Source organism: Pyxicephalus adspersus, chromosome 8, assembly GCF_032062135.1.
Source record: "Pyxicephalus adspersus chromosome 8, UCB_Pads_2.0, whole genome shotgun sequence".
Taxonomy (NCBI): domain Eukaryota; kingdom Metazoa; phylum Chordata; class Amphibia; order Anura; family Pyxicephalidae; genus Pyxicephalus; species Pyxicephalus adspersus.
Window position 1 is genome coordinate 43,836,809 of NC_092865.1, and position 16,356 is coordinate 43,853,164.

General features: G+C 39.5%; 1 protein-coding gene across 2 annotated transcripts; it reads left to right on the forward strand.

Moving 5' to 3' along the window:
- The first annotated feature begins 1,801 nt into the window (after window positions 1-1,801).
- Window positions 1,802-15,629, forward strand: LOC140336852 (galectin-1-like). Of its 2 annotated transcripts, none has more exons than XM_072420241.1 (4): window positions 1,802-1,921; window positions 9,251-9,330; window positions 14,055-14,226; window positions 15,084-15,629. In XM_072420241.1, exons 1-4 carry the CDS (start codon window positions 1,802-1,804, stop codon window positions 15,225-15,227), a joined length of 516 nt encoding a protein of 171 aa, XP_072276342.1. In that variant the 3' UTR covers window positions 15,228-15,629. The 2 variants fall into 2 exon arrangements, with proteins under 2 accessions (XP_072276342.1, XP_072276343.1); XM_072420242.1 differs by lacking the exon at window positions 1,802-1,921 and adding an exon at window positions 6,784-6,896.
- Window positions 15,630-16,356: the final 727 nt, after the last annotated feature.

Genomic DNA, 16,356 nt, shown 5'->3' on the forward strand with positions numbered 1-16,356 from the left:
ATTTGGAGGTCCACCTTAAAAAAATGATATGATGGACCCCTCTACAAGTGTTGTGTACAGACTTGTATTGTATTTTTTTACACTTATTTATGTTTTTATGAAGTTTGGTAAATAAAATAAGCTTTAGATTTTATGTGGACAGTTGTAATCTACATGAACCGTATCTGTGTGAAGCCAAAATGAAAATCCCATTTGGTGGATGTTAATAGACATCCCCACCTTTTTTATATTTACATTCATAGGGTTTTTCTAAATCCCTTTATATACTGGACATGGGTCAGATATGGTTTGGCTCAGGTTGCCATCCTATATATTGTAAAAAGTGAGTTGTCACTTCAGAGTTCTCCTTAGGGTTTCAGCCTCCAGTCCTGCACACATTTTGACACTGCCACGAACACTACCATGTAACTTACCTTCCCATTCCTATACTCAATGACACTCCCTATTGACTACCTTCCTTTATACACACAATGTGCAGGCAGGGCTGTACAGAGAACACTGAAATAGTCTTATCAGCCTCTGTACAGAGGAGCTGTGTCACAGTGAGCTCTGCTTTCTCTTACAAGCCATGGAGGACAGTACAATCCTGCGGAGACCCGGGCGCTAGCTGCCCTGACAATGGCTCGGAGCCGGTGTCTGTGGGTCAAAAGTGGTGGAGCAATTTCTGCTGAATAATAATGAAGAAAAGACGGTAAGAAGGTAGAAGTCTAATCTTAACCTCCTGGGCTCTTCATTTCTGTCTGGATTTATATGCTAAAAGCAATACGTTGTCTTTCATAAAAATTTATTTTACAGTATATTATAATAGTATTAGTATAATAAAGCTTGAAACACAAAATCATGTCAAAATAATAAATTAAATAAATTAAAAAAAAAAAAATGTAATAATAAATTTAATATTAAACTTTGACATGATTTTGTGTTTCAAACTTTATTATACTCATAATATTATATTTTCCTGTAAAATAAATTTTCTAGAAAGACAATGTACTGCTTTTAGACATATAAATCCAGTGTATTGCATGCAATATAGTTATTTTGTATTGAATGGAATACAAAATAATTTGAAATTCCCTCCGCGCCCCTAGTGACAGACACCAGCACCAACGTTCCCAGGAACTCCCGGGGAACGTCGGTGTACTCGCCAGGGGACAGTTTGATGAAGAGGAGGCGGCCAAAGGATGAAGGACGCCAATGGGACCAGGTAAGGCTTTATTTTTTATACCCCGAGTGTGGCTCGTGGTTACCACTTTCAGCAGGATTTTTTTTTACCCCGAGTCACACTCCGGCTTACCACTCAGGTAAGAAAGAAAAGTGTGTGGAGTATAATCTGGCAGCGATAAGCATAAAGATTTAAGAGTGGAGCTGCTGGAAATAGAGAGAGATGTAAATAAGAAGAAATCTTCATTACAAAGAGGAGCTTTTCTAGAAAAGTTCATGAATGAAGACAGGAAAATCCAAAAATGGCCACCCATATGAGCCGCATGTGTAAGAACAACATGCAGGCTGAAAATGGAGGCAAGCTGCAATTTCTACAACAGCCTGATATCTGTCCGCAGGACTAATTCTGCTTCTAGGAAGAAGAGGGGGAGCGATGTAGGAATTATGGAGGATTTCACATTCCCCAGTGCACAGACTGCGACTTCTGCTAAGGGGGTCAGTTTCACCCAAGGGAGAGAGGAGGTGAACCCAGAGGCCTGCTGTGACAACAATGTAGCCTAGGCAACCAGGTGGGTTCTGCATGAAACCCCAGTTACTGCTCTGCTATCTGTAGATTGTGTGGTCCCTGAAACTGCATTCTATGCCTTGTATTACCATGGAGCCTACAGACTGTGCTGTGCCTACTGTTGCTTGTAGTCCCGTGAAACCCATGGAGAGCGCCGTGTCTGCTGCTACATTGTCCTCTCCTGTATGGCGCCCTGTAAGTCCAGTGTCATGGATCCTTCTGTTTCTGTTATCAGCAAAACATTGGCTGAGCCATTGGGCACAACATTTTTTTTAAATGTTCTTTCTAAGAACAACATGAACAGGTGAAACTAAAAATCCTGTGGATTCAGAGGGGGCTGGTAGCTTGTCCTATGAACACACCACAATGGGTGATCTTGTGTCTGGGGATAGCCCAGGGGTAGAGGAGAATATTATCAGTACTTACCTACAGGAAACCACTAAGAGATCGAGATAGTTTGCTTCTAGTATCTCTGTAGGTAGTATTAGGTATTATAAAAGGAGGAATTTTATGTAAATAAATGGATGAATGGAGGTACTCTTATGACTAGTAAATATTTAGCTGATTTCATTTTAAAAATGGGGTTTTCATGCCATGATATTTATTCATTAAGTCCTGTAGGTCTGGGGGAATATGACCTGTCATTTCTAAGACCAGAAAGCCTTGAACTATTCTAGGAAAGGTATGTGTTGTCCTGTAAGGAGTCCAGGGAGTGGGAGGGATTGGTCCCCAGGAGTGCCCACAGACAGTATCTTATAAAAAATGTCTCTATACTGGTGAGAAACAAGTCCATCCCTTTCTTGGACCTAGCTCGATGGTTTGGGAGATTTGTGGAGGTCATGGCCCCTCTAGGAAAGGTTTTGGATGAATAGGACATATAGACAAAAGCATGGAAAACATATACTGTAATTTTGTATATAGCTATAAACATACAAACATGCTTGAACATGCAGATGTCTATTCTTATCCATCGGAATCCCCATCACCTGACATGTTGTGAGATATAATAATTATGCACGTTAGAGAATTTCACACACTTTTACATTGATCTCCCATCCTTTTGTGTGTGAAATTTCCCCACCTACTAGATTGTAAGCTCTTCGGGGCAGGGTCCTCTCCTCCTGTATCACTGTCTGTATTAGTCTGTGTCATTTGCAATCCCTATTTAATGTACAGCGCTGCGTAATATGTTGGCGCTATATAAATCCTGTTTAATAATAATAATAATAATAATAATATTGGCCCCGAGTGTGTCTCATAACTATCCTGTTAGATTTCCGGAAGGTATCAGAGCAGGGTGCCCAGACCCCTCTTGGAGTAGTAGGTCGGCTGCTATATTCTCTGGTCAGATTAGGGTGAAATTATGTTACTTGCAATACTGGATTATAGTCTCAACGGTGCTCACTGGAACAATCAGAAGATTAGGAATACATCTGTAACCAATGCCATCAGTATGTTTTGCAACAATAAGGTTAGGAAGGTATTGAGAGAGCCATTTGCTTTAACCTATCATGAGATGCTTTCTGTGTAATAACCTAGTAATGAGAAAACTTATTATAGGTCAGCAATTAGGACTAAACCATCTGATAATTAATTTGCACTGATGGAGGACATACTGACAGTTTTCAGCAGTTTCTCGCCTTTCCATTGCTTTTCTGCACCTTAATTTCTCCATGTGTTTAATACTTATTCCCTGTGCCATTCAACTTTATTACATATTTGGTGTTTATATATGGCCATATTTGTTTTAATTTCTATGTATGTGTGGATTACTTGGGTTGTTACCAACATCTAGTGTAAATTTCATGTCAATAATCCTATTAGAAAAGTATTTATGGAGAAAAAAATTTTCCTGTTCAATACTTATTTCCCCTGCTGTATACAATCTTCAATGTTTATTGGCATGGGCAGGGTAGTTTTTTTCCTGGCCAACCAAAGTTGCTCCCCAAGTTTGTTAAAAAAAAGGCCACTTTGCAGCTTGTTCTGAAGTAAAGTGCCCCCTATGTCCGAAGCTGGGACATCTTGCCAAGGATTTTAACAGGGTGGTGTGCAATGTGTGTGGGGAGGCTGCCCACATTTTCAACAAATGCCCCATGGTAATGGACAATTTGGGGCCATTAGTTTGTGAAGAACATTAAAGAATGAAACAGGAGGGTGGCAAAGAATGTTTAGTTCAGGAAGCTGCAAAGTCTATTGAAGTGGTGGCTGAAGTTTCCCCTTCTTTAGTAGGTGGGGTTCAGGAGTCTGGGATGAGTTTATGTGTCTCCCCCTAGGGGTAATCTCGATACTCCCCCTGTGTGTCTGTCTGTAAAGTGTCCCTCCCTATCAATGTCTATGTCAGAATGTGTGGCTATGGGTCCCCAAAAGGGGACTGGTGAAAGGGTTGATAAGGAGGGGGACACTAAGGGTACTTCACAAGTTGCCGGAGATCAACTATGGTGGCAGGAAGAGAATTAGGGGGTAAAGGGAATCGGGATTACCCAGCTTTCCAAAGAAGATTTAGAGTGGCTTGAAAAAAGGAGGAAAAAGGGCCTCTTTTGGCCTCAGTACAGAATAGTTTTGGTGTGCTTTTAGATTATGGTGGTGGGTCTGAGATTGGATCTATGGTAGATGCAGAATGTACACTAAAAATATCCAGTGCAGGAGACCTCACTTAGTTCTCTGGCTGATATCTTTCTGGCAAAAAGGGAATGGAGGTGCAGACCTTCCTTCTGGTCTCTTGTGGCTGAGCCTTACAAAGGAGTGGCATTTTTTTTTAAAAAGCAGATAAAGTAACTTGTCGGTGGATTATTGAAGTAGAAATGGGAGATGTATGGTCATAGATGCCTTTGGTGGAAGGGCAGGACCTGCACCTTATAAACATCTTGAGGCCTTGGACAAAATGAGAAAGGAAATGCCTCTTCAACAAGGTGATGGAGGTGATTTTACACCCTTGATAAACCTCTCGATCGAGACAAGATGAAGTGTTTTATACCATCTACGCCAGGTTTGGGAAATGTTTTGCATTCTGCTATGGATTTGCCCAATCACAGCTGTTGAGGTATGTCATACTATAGATAAGCTGACCACCAAGAAATTGCCTGGGCCAGATGGACTGACAACTGAGTTTTATAAATGTTTAAATCCAGTCTTGCCCCTTGGTTACTGGAGGTTTTCAATGGCTCTCTCACTCCCTCCCTCCATGAGTTGATCTACTGTGATCCTCCTATCAAAGGGGAAAGATTAATCGAGAACTTGTGACCAAATATACTTCTCAATGTCGAAAGAAATATCCTAGCAAAAATGATCTTCTGAGCTTGTCGTCAGTGACAGGCAAGCTTTTGTCCAGCAATCAGCACTGCTCGATTAAAAGTACATTCTCAGTGTTCGCTATCCGGGAGGTCTTGTAGAGATGCAGGGCTGTTCGTTGGAGGAAATCTGCTGGCATTCAATCAGGCAAAAGTTTTTGATCAGGGGAATCATGATTATCTCTGGTTGCTGCTTCGCAAATACAGATAAATTGTAAGCAGAAGGCGTTCCACTTGTAAATGGTTGGATTGGTCTTTTCAAGTGAGCACAGGAGTGTGACAGGGATGCCCATGGAGATCCCTGCTCTACGTCTTTGCAAATGACCATTTTCTTGGAAGGCTGGAGAGTGGACCGCTGTGCGGGGTTCCTTTGGGAATTGCTGATAAGCCCCCTTTGGAAGCTGCCTATGCCAATTATATATCTGTGATTATCTCTAGGACAGATGAGGCACAGGTGGTGTTATCAGAAATTGAGAAGTATGCAGAGGCCTTGGGTTCTAAGTTCAACCTTGACAAGTTTTCTGGATGGGTAGGGAAAGTGACATCAATATGGTTAGGTCCTCACGCCTCTGCAGGAGACTCTTGACAAGTATCAGATATAGTCAAGGGCCTAGACAGTGTAAATGAGACAATATGGAACAATGTGGCACAACATTTGCCCTCCTCTGCTTTTTTGGGGAGGGATAGATTATTTTTTTAGGAGGTCCATCCTAGTTTGTAATATATGTGGTGGCAAAGGTCAATTTGGAGAGCCCTGCACACTCAAAAAGTGCTCATTGTTCCAGGGTTTAGATAAGGTGGTCAGAAAATGCACCAGGATTAGGTGCAGTTTACACCAGCAGCCAGGATGGGAGTCAGAGTTACAAAAAGTATAGTCCTACTTCCCAAAAGTTGACCCAAGCGGGAAATAATTTGCATACCCATATCAAAAGAATAAAAATTCCATTTTATTTCTAACATATTCTGCACATGGTGGTCTGGGGTGGGGGAGAATGTCAAAGGGAGCCTGTATGAGGGCATGGAGGAATTGAGGGTGCCGGGGAAGGCTCGGCTGATTGCTTCCAAGCTTTGCGCTCTGTTTTAGCAGATATATATTGTCAAGGAAAAATGTATCTATTTCCTAAAGAAACATCAGCAGTTAGGGTAATGTTGATGGTAAGAGAACAGACACAGGCACAAGTATATCTATAGAGTTGCTGATTTATTTAGAAAAAAATTGTGTTATTTATACAAAATTCATTAGGCAGTACAGAAAAATAATTAAAAGGAGAAGTAAACAGTGTTCTAGTGGAATCCTGGGTCATTGATGGCCCTAAACAATGCCAATTACAAATGGTTTAGGCCACTATTACAGCAACTGTGCTAGTTTGACTTTAAAAATATCTAGAGAGTATAAAATTTTTGTCTGATTATTAGAATCCTTATGAAATGAGATTATAATGACAGGTGATATATCATGTGTGATGGTACTGAAGTCTATCTGATATAATTTATATCATGATTTTTGTGTTTTGTGCTTGCAAAGTTTCATCTTAAAAGAATTCAATACACTATTACTATACATTTATATAGCTCTGACATATACCACAGTACTGTACAGAGGTTCTTAAGTCAGTCCCTCTGACCTCTTCAGAAATCACAGCAGAAGATGGACTGTCTATGCTCAGTAACAATGTAGATACCCAGCACATTGCTATAATTCTCTCTTTAAATTGTAATGAATGGTTCTGGAACATCTCCTCTAGTCCAGAGAGGGCTGGGAGTGGCAGCTACACCCCTGATTGCTGACTGGTTACAGTCTATGCAGCCTGCTCTATATATGAAGAAGGAGAAGTGCAGCTGTTCAGAAGTTTCTCTGCTAAGACAGCACCATGGCAGCTGAAGTGAGTATAAGCAGCGACTGAAACTGAGTCCAATGGGTGCTAGGTAGTGGTATAGTGTTGGATTTGTACAGGGATGTTTTAATGCTACTGGGTGTAGGCAGTGGTGGGTATAGTGCTCCTGATTGTGGGCAGTGGTTGGTATTGTGTTGCAGGGTGTGGTCAGTGGACGGTATGGTATTGTTGGGTGTGAAGAATGGTGGATATTGTCTTGCTGGTTTTAAGTAGTAGTGAGTAGTATATTAATGAATGTGTCTAATGGTGGGCTTAGAGATTGGAGGTGTAGCCATTGGTAAGTAAAATCTTACTGATTGTGGTCAGTCTTGGTAATAGTGTTGCTAGATGTGTAAAGTGGTGGTGGCTATAATACTGGTAAATAGTAAATGATAAAATTGGGTGTTGGCAGTGGTTGGTATATTGTTTCTCAGTGTGAACAGTAGCCGGCATAGTGTTTCTGGGTGTTGGCAATGATTGGTATAATGTTGCTTGGTGTGAGCAGTGGTGGACATAGTGTTTCCGGGTGTAAGCAGTTGGTGGTATATTGTTGCTTGGTGTGAGCAGTGGTGTGGTGTGAGCAGTGGTGGACATAGTGTTTCCGGGTGTAAGCAGTTGGTGGTATATTGTTGCTTGGTGTGAGCAGTGGTGGACATAGTGTTTCTAGGTGTGGGCAGTGGTTGGTAAATTGTTGCTCGGTGCAAGCAGTCATGGACTTGGTGTTTCTGGGTGTGGGCAGTGATTGGTATATGGTGCTCAGTGTGAGCACTGGTGGACATAGTGTTTCTGGGTGTAGACAGTTGGTGGTATATTGTTGCTCGGTGTGAGCAGTGGTGGACACAGTGGTTCTGGGTGTTGGCAGTGGTTGGTATATGGTTGCTTGGTGTGAGCAGTGGTGGACACAGTGTTTCTGGGTTTTGGCAGTGGTTGGTATACTGTTGCTCGATGTGAGCAGTGGTGGACAATGGTTTTGGGTGTTGGCAGTGGTTGGTATATTGTTGCTCGGTGTAAGCATTGGAGGACTTAGTGTTGCTGGATGAGGTAAGTGGTAAATATAGCATTGATGTGTCTCCAATGCTGCTGCTTGTGGACAGTGGTGGGTGTTATGTTGCTGGTTCTCATGTCTATGGTTTTGATAACTTATAGTGTTTCTGGGTTTAGATTGTCTTTCTTTTTTAGGGTGTGGTGCATTCATTTAGATACATTGGTGAGCTGGCTCTGGATACTGTGTATATATATGTGTATAGCACTCTTCTCCTCCACACTTGGCCTTGGTGGTTTATTATTTCCATGACTCCCCCTTCTCATCTCTGTGCACAATTATGTTAACCATTTGCAGTTCAGTCGGTACTGCATTATGAACGTAACGGTTCTATTTTGAGACGTGGCATGTTCTGCACAGTCTGTGTGCCAAACCTCTAGGTTTAACTCTTTAACTGAGGGATGGGAAGTGTGTGGCAGGTGGTGGTGAGGGGTTTAGGGCATTTAGTACTCCACACAGGCATTTATTGTACTCAGGACAAACACTCCATGCCTTATAATGATACTAAGTGTCAATGTTGACCTGTCTTTTGAATAAGTCTACAACCTCTACAAAGGAATGGACAACCTATATGTGCAAATATAAAATATTAAAGAGGAAAAGTTGGACTTTGCTGGGAATGTATATTTCTTCTCTGTAATCATACACAAAGCAACAGCCAAAGCCAAATGTGATGTCAGGCTAAGCTGAATTCTTGAGATGATTCCATATTTAGCTGGGTCTAAAAAACTGAAACACTCAGACATTTGTTTGGCTTCCTATACAAAGTTTAAGAATGACGTTTTTTCAATAGGAGGAATATTTATCTCCCTTTGTATTGAGCACCGTACAGATGTCCAAAGGAAAGGGAAGAATGGATGGGGAGCAGCACCCCGATGCATTCTCCTCCAAAAGGAGTGAACAGTGATAATTCAAGATCAGCAATGGCAAATTGATAAATGACACCAGGGGACCGCTGTGCACGTTAGAATATCTCATGTAGCTTGAGACAGGGTGTAATACTACAGTACTATAACTCTCTTCTTATCTATTCTACAGGATAAAACAATTATCCCCCTCCCTATTAAACATGCAGTAATTATTATTTCTATTATAGGTTTAATAATGTCCCCTCTTTTTTACAGGGTGTAATGGGTATTCCCTGCTCCATTCCACATGTAATACCTCTCCCTTCCATTACACAGGATGTAATTAAACATCTATCTCTCAATACACATATGTATAATAAATATTTTCCCACTCTTTTATACAGTGTAAAATAGATATCTAAATATCCTAAAATGTGTAATCCATTTCTCCTTTCTTTTTTTGTCTAATACAGGGTGTGGTCTTAAAGAACCTGAACCTCAAGTCTGGCCACTGCGTAGAGGTAAAGGGCTTCATTCCGGAAGGTTGTAAAGGGTAAGTCAGGTTTCCTAACTAGCTTATACATCTTCTCCCTCTAGAACAAAATGTTTGTATAAATGTGCATTGTGAATAATACGATATCTTACTTTCAAAAGTGTGTTCTTTTTACAGTATAGTATAGACTACTGCTCCCACCCTCATATTTGGTAAATAGTATGTCTAAAGCAACACAATGCAACAAAATGTTCTGCCCAGAACCCTTTCAGTATTGGCATTGCACTTTCAATTGGTAAACTGTTCAGTCCAGATAAAACTTGTTCTGATTACTTAACAACCATTAACTGAATCACATGAAACATGTGACAATATTGTGACTTTTGCATACACTCCCCCAGTACTAGTTCTGTGTTATGTGCCAGAGGGTGTGCAGAGTCCTTCTCTCTAAGCTTTGTACTATGGTCCTACTCTCTGCAGTGTATGTTCCATGGTTGGCGGGTGTGCAGACAGATGTGAGGTATTTTCTTTTCTATCATAGTACAGACACAAGAAAAAAGGGAGCTGTAGTGCTGTACTTTACTGCTTGGCAGAAAACATATATTCCAGAACCATCACATGTGAAAAGGAAGTTGGGAAGGAAAGTGCATTATCAGTAAGAGCTAATCCTCTCACCTAGATCATACAAAGTGGTTCTGGAGAATTTCCTGTCTCTACGAACTTGTAAAATGTAAATGTAGATTTCCTAAAATGTATCGGAGTATACTGGGGCATGTTGTATTGCAATACAATTGGTTTTAAATAATGATTACATAGGTTAGGTTCAAAAAAGACAGTCTATTAAATTCAACCACTAGTAAAATAAACATATCACGGATAAAAAGCATTTAGACAAAGTTTATCCAGAGGAAGGCAAACACTTATTAACCGTGGTTCAGTTTACTCCAATAGGGGGAATAATTCCTTCCTGATCCTGTAAGGCAATTGGATGTTCCCTAGATCAGTGGGCTCTGTTATATTCCGTGCTTCTAGAAGTCATCCAGCTTTTTCCTAAAGCAATCTATAGAACTTGCTTAAACTACTTCCTGAACCGATTGCACATTTTCACAGACCTTACAGTGATTAAATTTCTTTACCACCAAATGCAAAGAGTGCCCCCTTCTCCTTTGTAATGACCTTAAGGTGAATAATTGGGGAAGGGTTCTCTCTATGGACCATTTAAACATCTCTTCTCAAAGGAGAATACATTCAGTTCAGCTAATCTCTCCTCATGGCTGAGCTCCTCCATTCCTTTTAAAAATTTAGTTGCCCTTCTCTGCACTCTCTCCAATTCCACTATGTCCTTTTTGTGAACTGGTGCCCAAAACTGGACTGCATATTCCAGATGTGGTCTGACCAATGCTTTGTACAGGGGCAAGCTAATGTCTCCATCTCTGCAGTCTATTCCTCTTTTTACACAAGAAAGTACTTTGCTAGCTTTAGGAATTGCAGCTTGACATTGAATGCTGTTATTAGGTCTGTGATTTACCAAAACCCCCGGTACCTCCATCACTGACCCCCCAAATCTATTCCTCATAGTCAGTATGAAACATGCATGTTGTTAGACCCCAAGTGCTTAACTTTACAGTTATCAATATTAAAGGTAATTTGCCACTTGACTGACCAATCAAACACTACATCCAAGTCTGCTTCTCTTTTGAAAGATAGGAACCACATTGGCCTTACCTCAATCCATTGGTACCATGCCAGTGATTAAAGTAGTTTCTAAAAGTTAGAAATATTGGCTTTGAACTAACTGAGCTCAGCTCTTTGAGGACATGTGGATGTAATCTATAAGGTCTCGATGAATTATCAGCCTTAATTTAATGCAACGGTTTCTCAAACATATCAATTTTGAGCCAATGACCTATTAGCAATATGGACCTCAACTTTGCTATTTCCCTTTGTGTACAGAGAGCTAAAAAAAAGTGTTTAGTAAATCCACCTTTTTTTTTTATATCTCCTTTAAGGGTCCTACAGCTCAGATCTGATCTTTTTGCTATGAATATATTTGAAAAAATTAGGGGTTTGGCTTACTTTCATTTGCAATCTGTCTTTTATTTTGAGGTTTTGCACATTGTATTTCTTTTTTACATCTTTTGTTATATTCTTTTTAATTTTCAAATAATGAAGGGGATCCTTCATTTTTATATTTTTGGAATGTCCTTTTTTATTCTTTATGGCTTATTTAATATTAGCTATGAGCCACATAGGGCTTAATCTTAGCCCCCTAAAAACATACCCATTGAAATAGATTTTGCAGCGTGTTTGTGTAGAACAGACTCGAAACATTCCAATTTTTGTTCCGTTCTCTATCAGTCCAAGACATAGAGAGTCACCTTTAATAATGGAAATTTGATATTTTAAATAAAATGTTTTCATCTTTCCTGTTTACAACCTACATTAAAGGAAATCATATGGTCACAGCTACCCAAATTAGATGTGCATGTAAGATGACTTGCAGTTTTGCAAAAAAAAAAAAAAAATTTACAGTGGAGAAATAAAAAGATAACCAAGTGTAACAGTACAATGAGGAATAAATGTATCAGGTTATCAAAAATTATGACTAGTAAAAAAAAATAAATAAAAAAATATTAATATATATATAAAAAATTGAACTGCAACTCAAACCAGATGACTGCCAGGTAGTATCCCAATAATATACAGTTAGATCCATAAATATTTGGACAGACAACTTTTTTCTAATTTTGGTTCTGTACACCACAATAGTTTAAATGAAACAACTCAGATGCAATTGAACTGCAGACTTTCAGCTTTAATTCAGTGGGTTGAACAAAAAGATTGCATAAAACTGTGAGGAACTAAAGCTGCTTGTATGTGGAAGATTTTGCTGTGAACAGACAACATGCAGTCAAAGGAGCTCTCAATGCAGGTTAAACAAGCCATCCTAAAGCTGCAAAAACAGAAAAAAAACCTATCCGAGAAATTGCTACAATATTAGGAGTGACAAAATCTTTAGTTTGGTACATCATGATAAAGACGTCCACGGAAGACATCAGTGGTGGATGATCGCAGAATCATTTCCATGGTGAAGAGAAACCCCTTCACAACAGCCAACTAAGTGAACAACACTCTCCAGGAAGTAGGCGTATCGATATCCAAGTCTACCATAAAGAGAAGACAGCATGAAAGTAAATACAGGGGGTGCACTGCAAGGTGCAAGCCACTCATAAGCCTCAAGAATAGAAAGGCTAGATTGGACTTTGCTAACAAACATCTAAAAAATCCAGCACAGTTCTGGAAAAACATTCCTTGGAGAGATGAAACCAAGATCAACCTTTACTAGAATGATGGCAAGAAAAAATTATGTTGAAGGCGTGGAACAGCTCATAATCCAAAGCATAGCACATCATCTGTAAAACATGGTGGAGGCAGTGTGATGGCTTGGGCGTGCATGGCTGCCATGGCACTGGGACACTAGTGTTTATCCATGATGTGACACAGGACAGAAGCAGCCGAATGAATTCTGAGGTGTTCAGAGACATACTGTCTGCTAAAATGCAGCTAAATGCAAAACCAAACCACAACTGAAAGCCGCTGCAGTAAAGGCCTGGCAGAGCTTTAAAAAGGAGGAAACCCAGCATCTGGTGATGTCCATGAGTTCAAGACTACAGGCTATCATTGCCAGTAAAGAGTTTTAAACCATGTTTTAGAAATTAACATTTTATTTTCAGCTTTTTAATTTGTCCAAATACTTTAGAGCCCCTGAAATGAAGCCATTGTGTAAAAAAAAAGGCTTTAGTTCCTCACATTTTTATGCAATCTTTTTGTTCAACCCACTGTATTAAAGCTGAAAGTCTGCAGTTCAACTGCATCAGGGTTGTTACATTTAAAATTATTGTGGTAACGTACAGAAACAAAATTAGAAAAAAAGTTGTCTGTCCACATATTTATGGACCTAACTGTATACCCTGTGCAAGAGCCCAAACCAATGCATAACATTTTAATGAATCTTGCTTTTAGAAGTGCAATTACACATGGAAGCAAACATCATCCCATACTTTAGGCTGGGAATGACCTTGTAGACAATACAGTCCTATTTCTCTTCTCCTGATTCGAGTATAGCTCTCCCTCGAAGCAGTGATTCACAAATCAATAGTCTTCTACTGCCCCTTCCCAGTTTCAACTCATTAGTTCAGCTCCCATATTTGTTAATGACTGAACACCTTTGTCACCTGGACTCCCACTTCCAACAGCAAATTAAATATTTTTATACTTCCCTCTGTTGTCCTTCTTACAAGCACCTTACCTTACAAGTTACCTTTACACCCCATTCTGCCATATCTCACATACTCTTACTCCTTTTCCAAACACCAATTTAGCAGCCCTTCAATCTCTAAAGTAGATACAGGGCAATAACAGATGTAGAGGACAGTTTGGACCAAATCTGCAGAGCTTTGGTGCTTCTCATGTATATTTTGAAGAAATATCTACACCATAGTGCCTGTAGGTACAGCAGTCAGTGAGGAGTTGATTTAAAGCTTGTTGAATTGGTAAATACTTGAATGTCCACATCTCAACCACTTGTTCACTTTAGGTACTGGAAGAATTATTATTAGGAACACATTTACTTATCAAGCAATTCATTGTGGTTTTTAAATCACCAAAATATATGTGATAAAATTCATTATAAATTTGCTATTCTGAACCATCATTTAAAGTAGTGAGAGTGCCTCCTAACCATAATAACTGAAGAAACTCAAATACTGTATCTCTATTTCTAGTTTTGCCATAAACCTGGGAAAAGATCCAGCAAACTATCTGATTCACTTCAATGCTCGATTTGACCTCCATGGAGACAGCCACAAGATTGTCTGCAACTCAAAGGAAGCCAATGCCTGGGGCGCAGAGCAGAGAGAAGATATCTTTCCTTTCCAGGAGGGGTCAGAGACCACGGTATGTCTGTGCGGAACATGAGACTAGTGCATGGGACAAAGTAATATCACCATTCATTGTGGACAAGTATTAAAATCTTTAACAGATTCAATGTTTAGCGAGTGGTCATTTTGGATTAGGGTATCCAGGCTTCTCTGTTGATGTTTGGCAATTAAGCGGATTCCATGGAGGGTGATACCCTAACAGATAGGCAAATTCAAATGGACGTTCTCATTATGTATTGTAATATACTATTACATATGTGCCATTCATAAATGGGAGGAATTACATTTTTATTTTGTGTATATATTAAATATATATATATAAATAATATTTTATGTTACAAATATTAGGTTTGTGAATTGGTTACAAAATAGCTGCTAATGTGCCTCTGTGTGTAGGACACCGCAGAAAGACTAATTGTGCTGGGTTTGGGATACAGGTGAGGGACCCATGAATGCTAGGGGCGAGTATCTGATATAATTTGATCATGGCACACAGGAAAAACGAATAATAAAATAACCAGATGAGATAGGGGTTATACTCAGATTTGAACATTATAAGCCCAGCCCATATTGACATTATGCTGCCAGGCATTGATGGAGCACAGGTGGTTATTAGCTTAGACTGGTTTGCTGTACCCACCCTTTGCCTGGCAACAAATTTCTTTTAACACATATTTAAATAGTTCCTACAAAGCACTTTAAGAGTCCATAATATAGTCCAGTCACCAACTGTCTAGCAATAGAGTTCACAATCCAATGATGGCATCCAGGGACACAGTCACTATGTTGCAGTAGAATCAGGGTTAGGGCAACATCTCTTTTTACAATCAGACCTACAATAAAGCTGACATTGTGCCACTCATTTTCTTATAGATTTGTTTCAAGTATGATGAAGACAAGATCACTCTACAGTTATCTTCTGGAGAACAGTTCTCATTTCCAATCCGCTTTCCCACTGAAGTGATATCATATTTGTCCTTGGAAAGTCTCGAGCTGAAAAGCCTTACAGTAGAATAAAGAACCCCCATTGGTGGAGCTGCCTGTCCTACATGTATAACAGGCCAAGTGGTTTCTTTTACCCTGCTTGTATTTTCCTTATCTGCATCTTTGCTGCTCATACAGCAGTATACTTACCCCAAGTTCACTTATTAGAAATTTGTTTTTTGTACATTTCAAAGAATAGGTAATACTCACTGTTGTGCATGATACAACCAACCATTTATCATTCAGCACACAACAGATTTTAAATAGGTTGTGGTGGTCGATAGAAAAATCAACAGATACATGGCAACCTCCAGATGGAGGACAATACTTTAAGTTGGAATAGGCACACAGTGACGGGGGGTACCAACAGTTTTCTGCCTGCATTTTCTGGTTTCTTGAAATTTCAGTAAAATAAAAACATTTTTGCTCTTCAAACCTTCTGTCACTTAAGAAATTAAGAGCTGCAAACAGATATTTATTACAAGTTTTAACCATGAACTTTCAATAAGTGTGTTCATTTACATGCTAAAAACCAACAGATGCTTTAGGACCAAATAAAATGTACAATAACATTTTTAAAGAGTGGAGCAGTAGGTTTTATATGTACAGGCAATGCTATGGTGTACTTTCAGAAGTATTCCTATGGGGGCAGAATAGATGCAGGAAATGGGTAGTTTGAATTTGGTGTACTAGAACCATTGTACAGGTAGTGGTAGGATCCGTGGAGGCTACAACTGATAGTAAAACCAGCTGATAATATAGCATTATGATCCTCATATGAACATTACCCAAAAATCAAGAAAGGTACGGTTTTCCAAACAGACCTTAGCTAGAGGTCTTGGCATAATTGTAGGTAGATTACTGTGTCCAATTATAACATTGGATTAAATTAGATGGGATCTTCTATCCACTATAATTATCATTAGCCAGCAATTTTCTTACTACTCAAAGAATTCTGTTGGACCTGCCAAATCATTCTTCCGGATTTTGTGTGCCCCATTAAAAAGTATATTATTTATGCATTTTATTGGGTTTGGCAAATACACAAACGAGGTAGATAATACTGAGAATTGAGGTTAACTGAGCTAAGATACAGAAAGTTCACACTCTTTAGCGGTTATCAGACTTCAAAAGGACAGCAAGATGAGCTGATAGCAAGTCT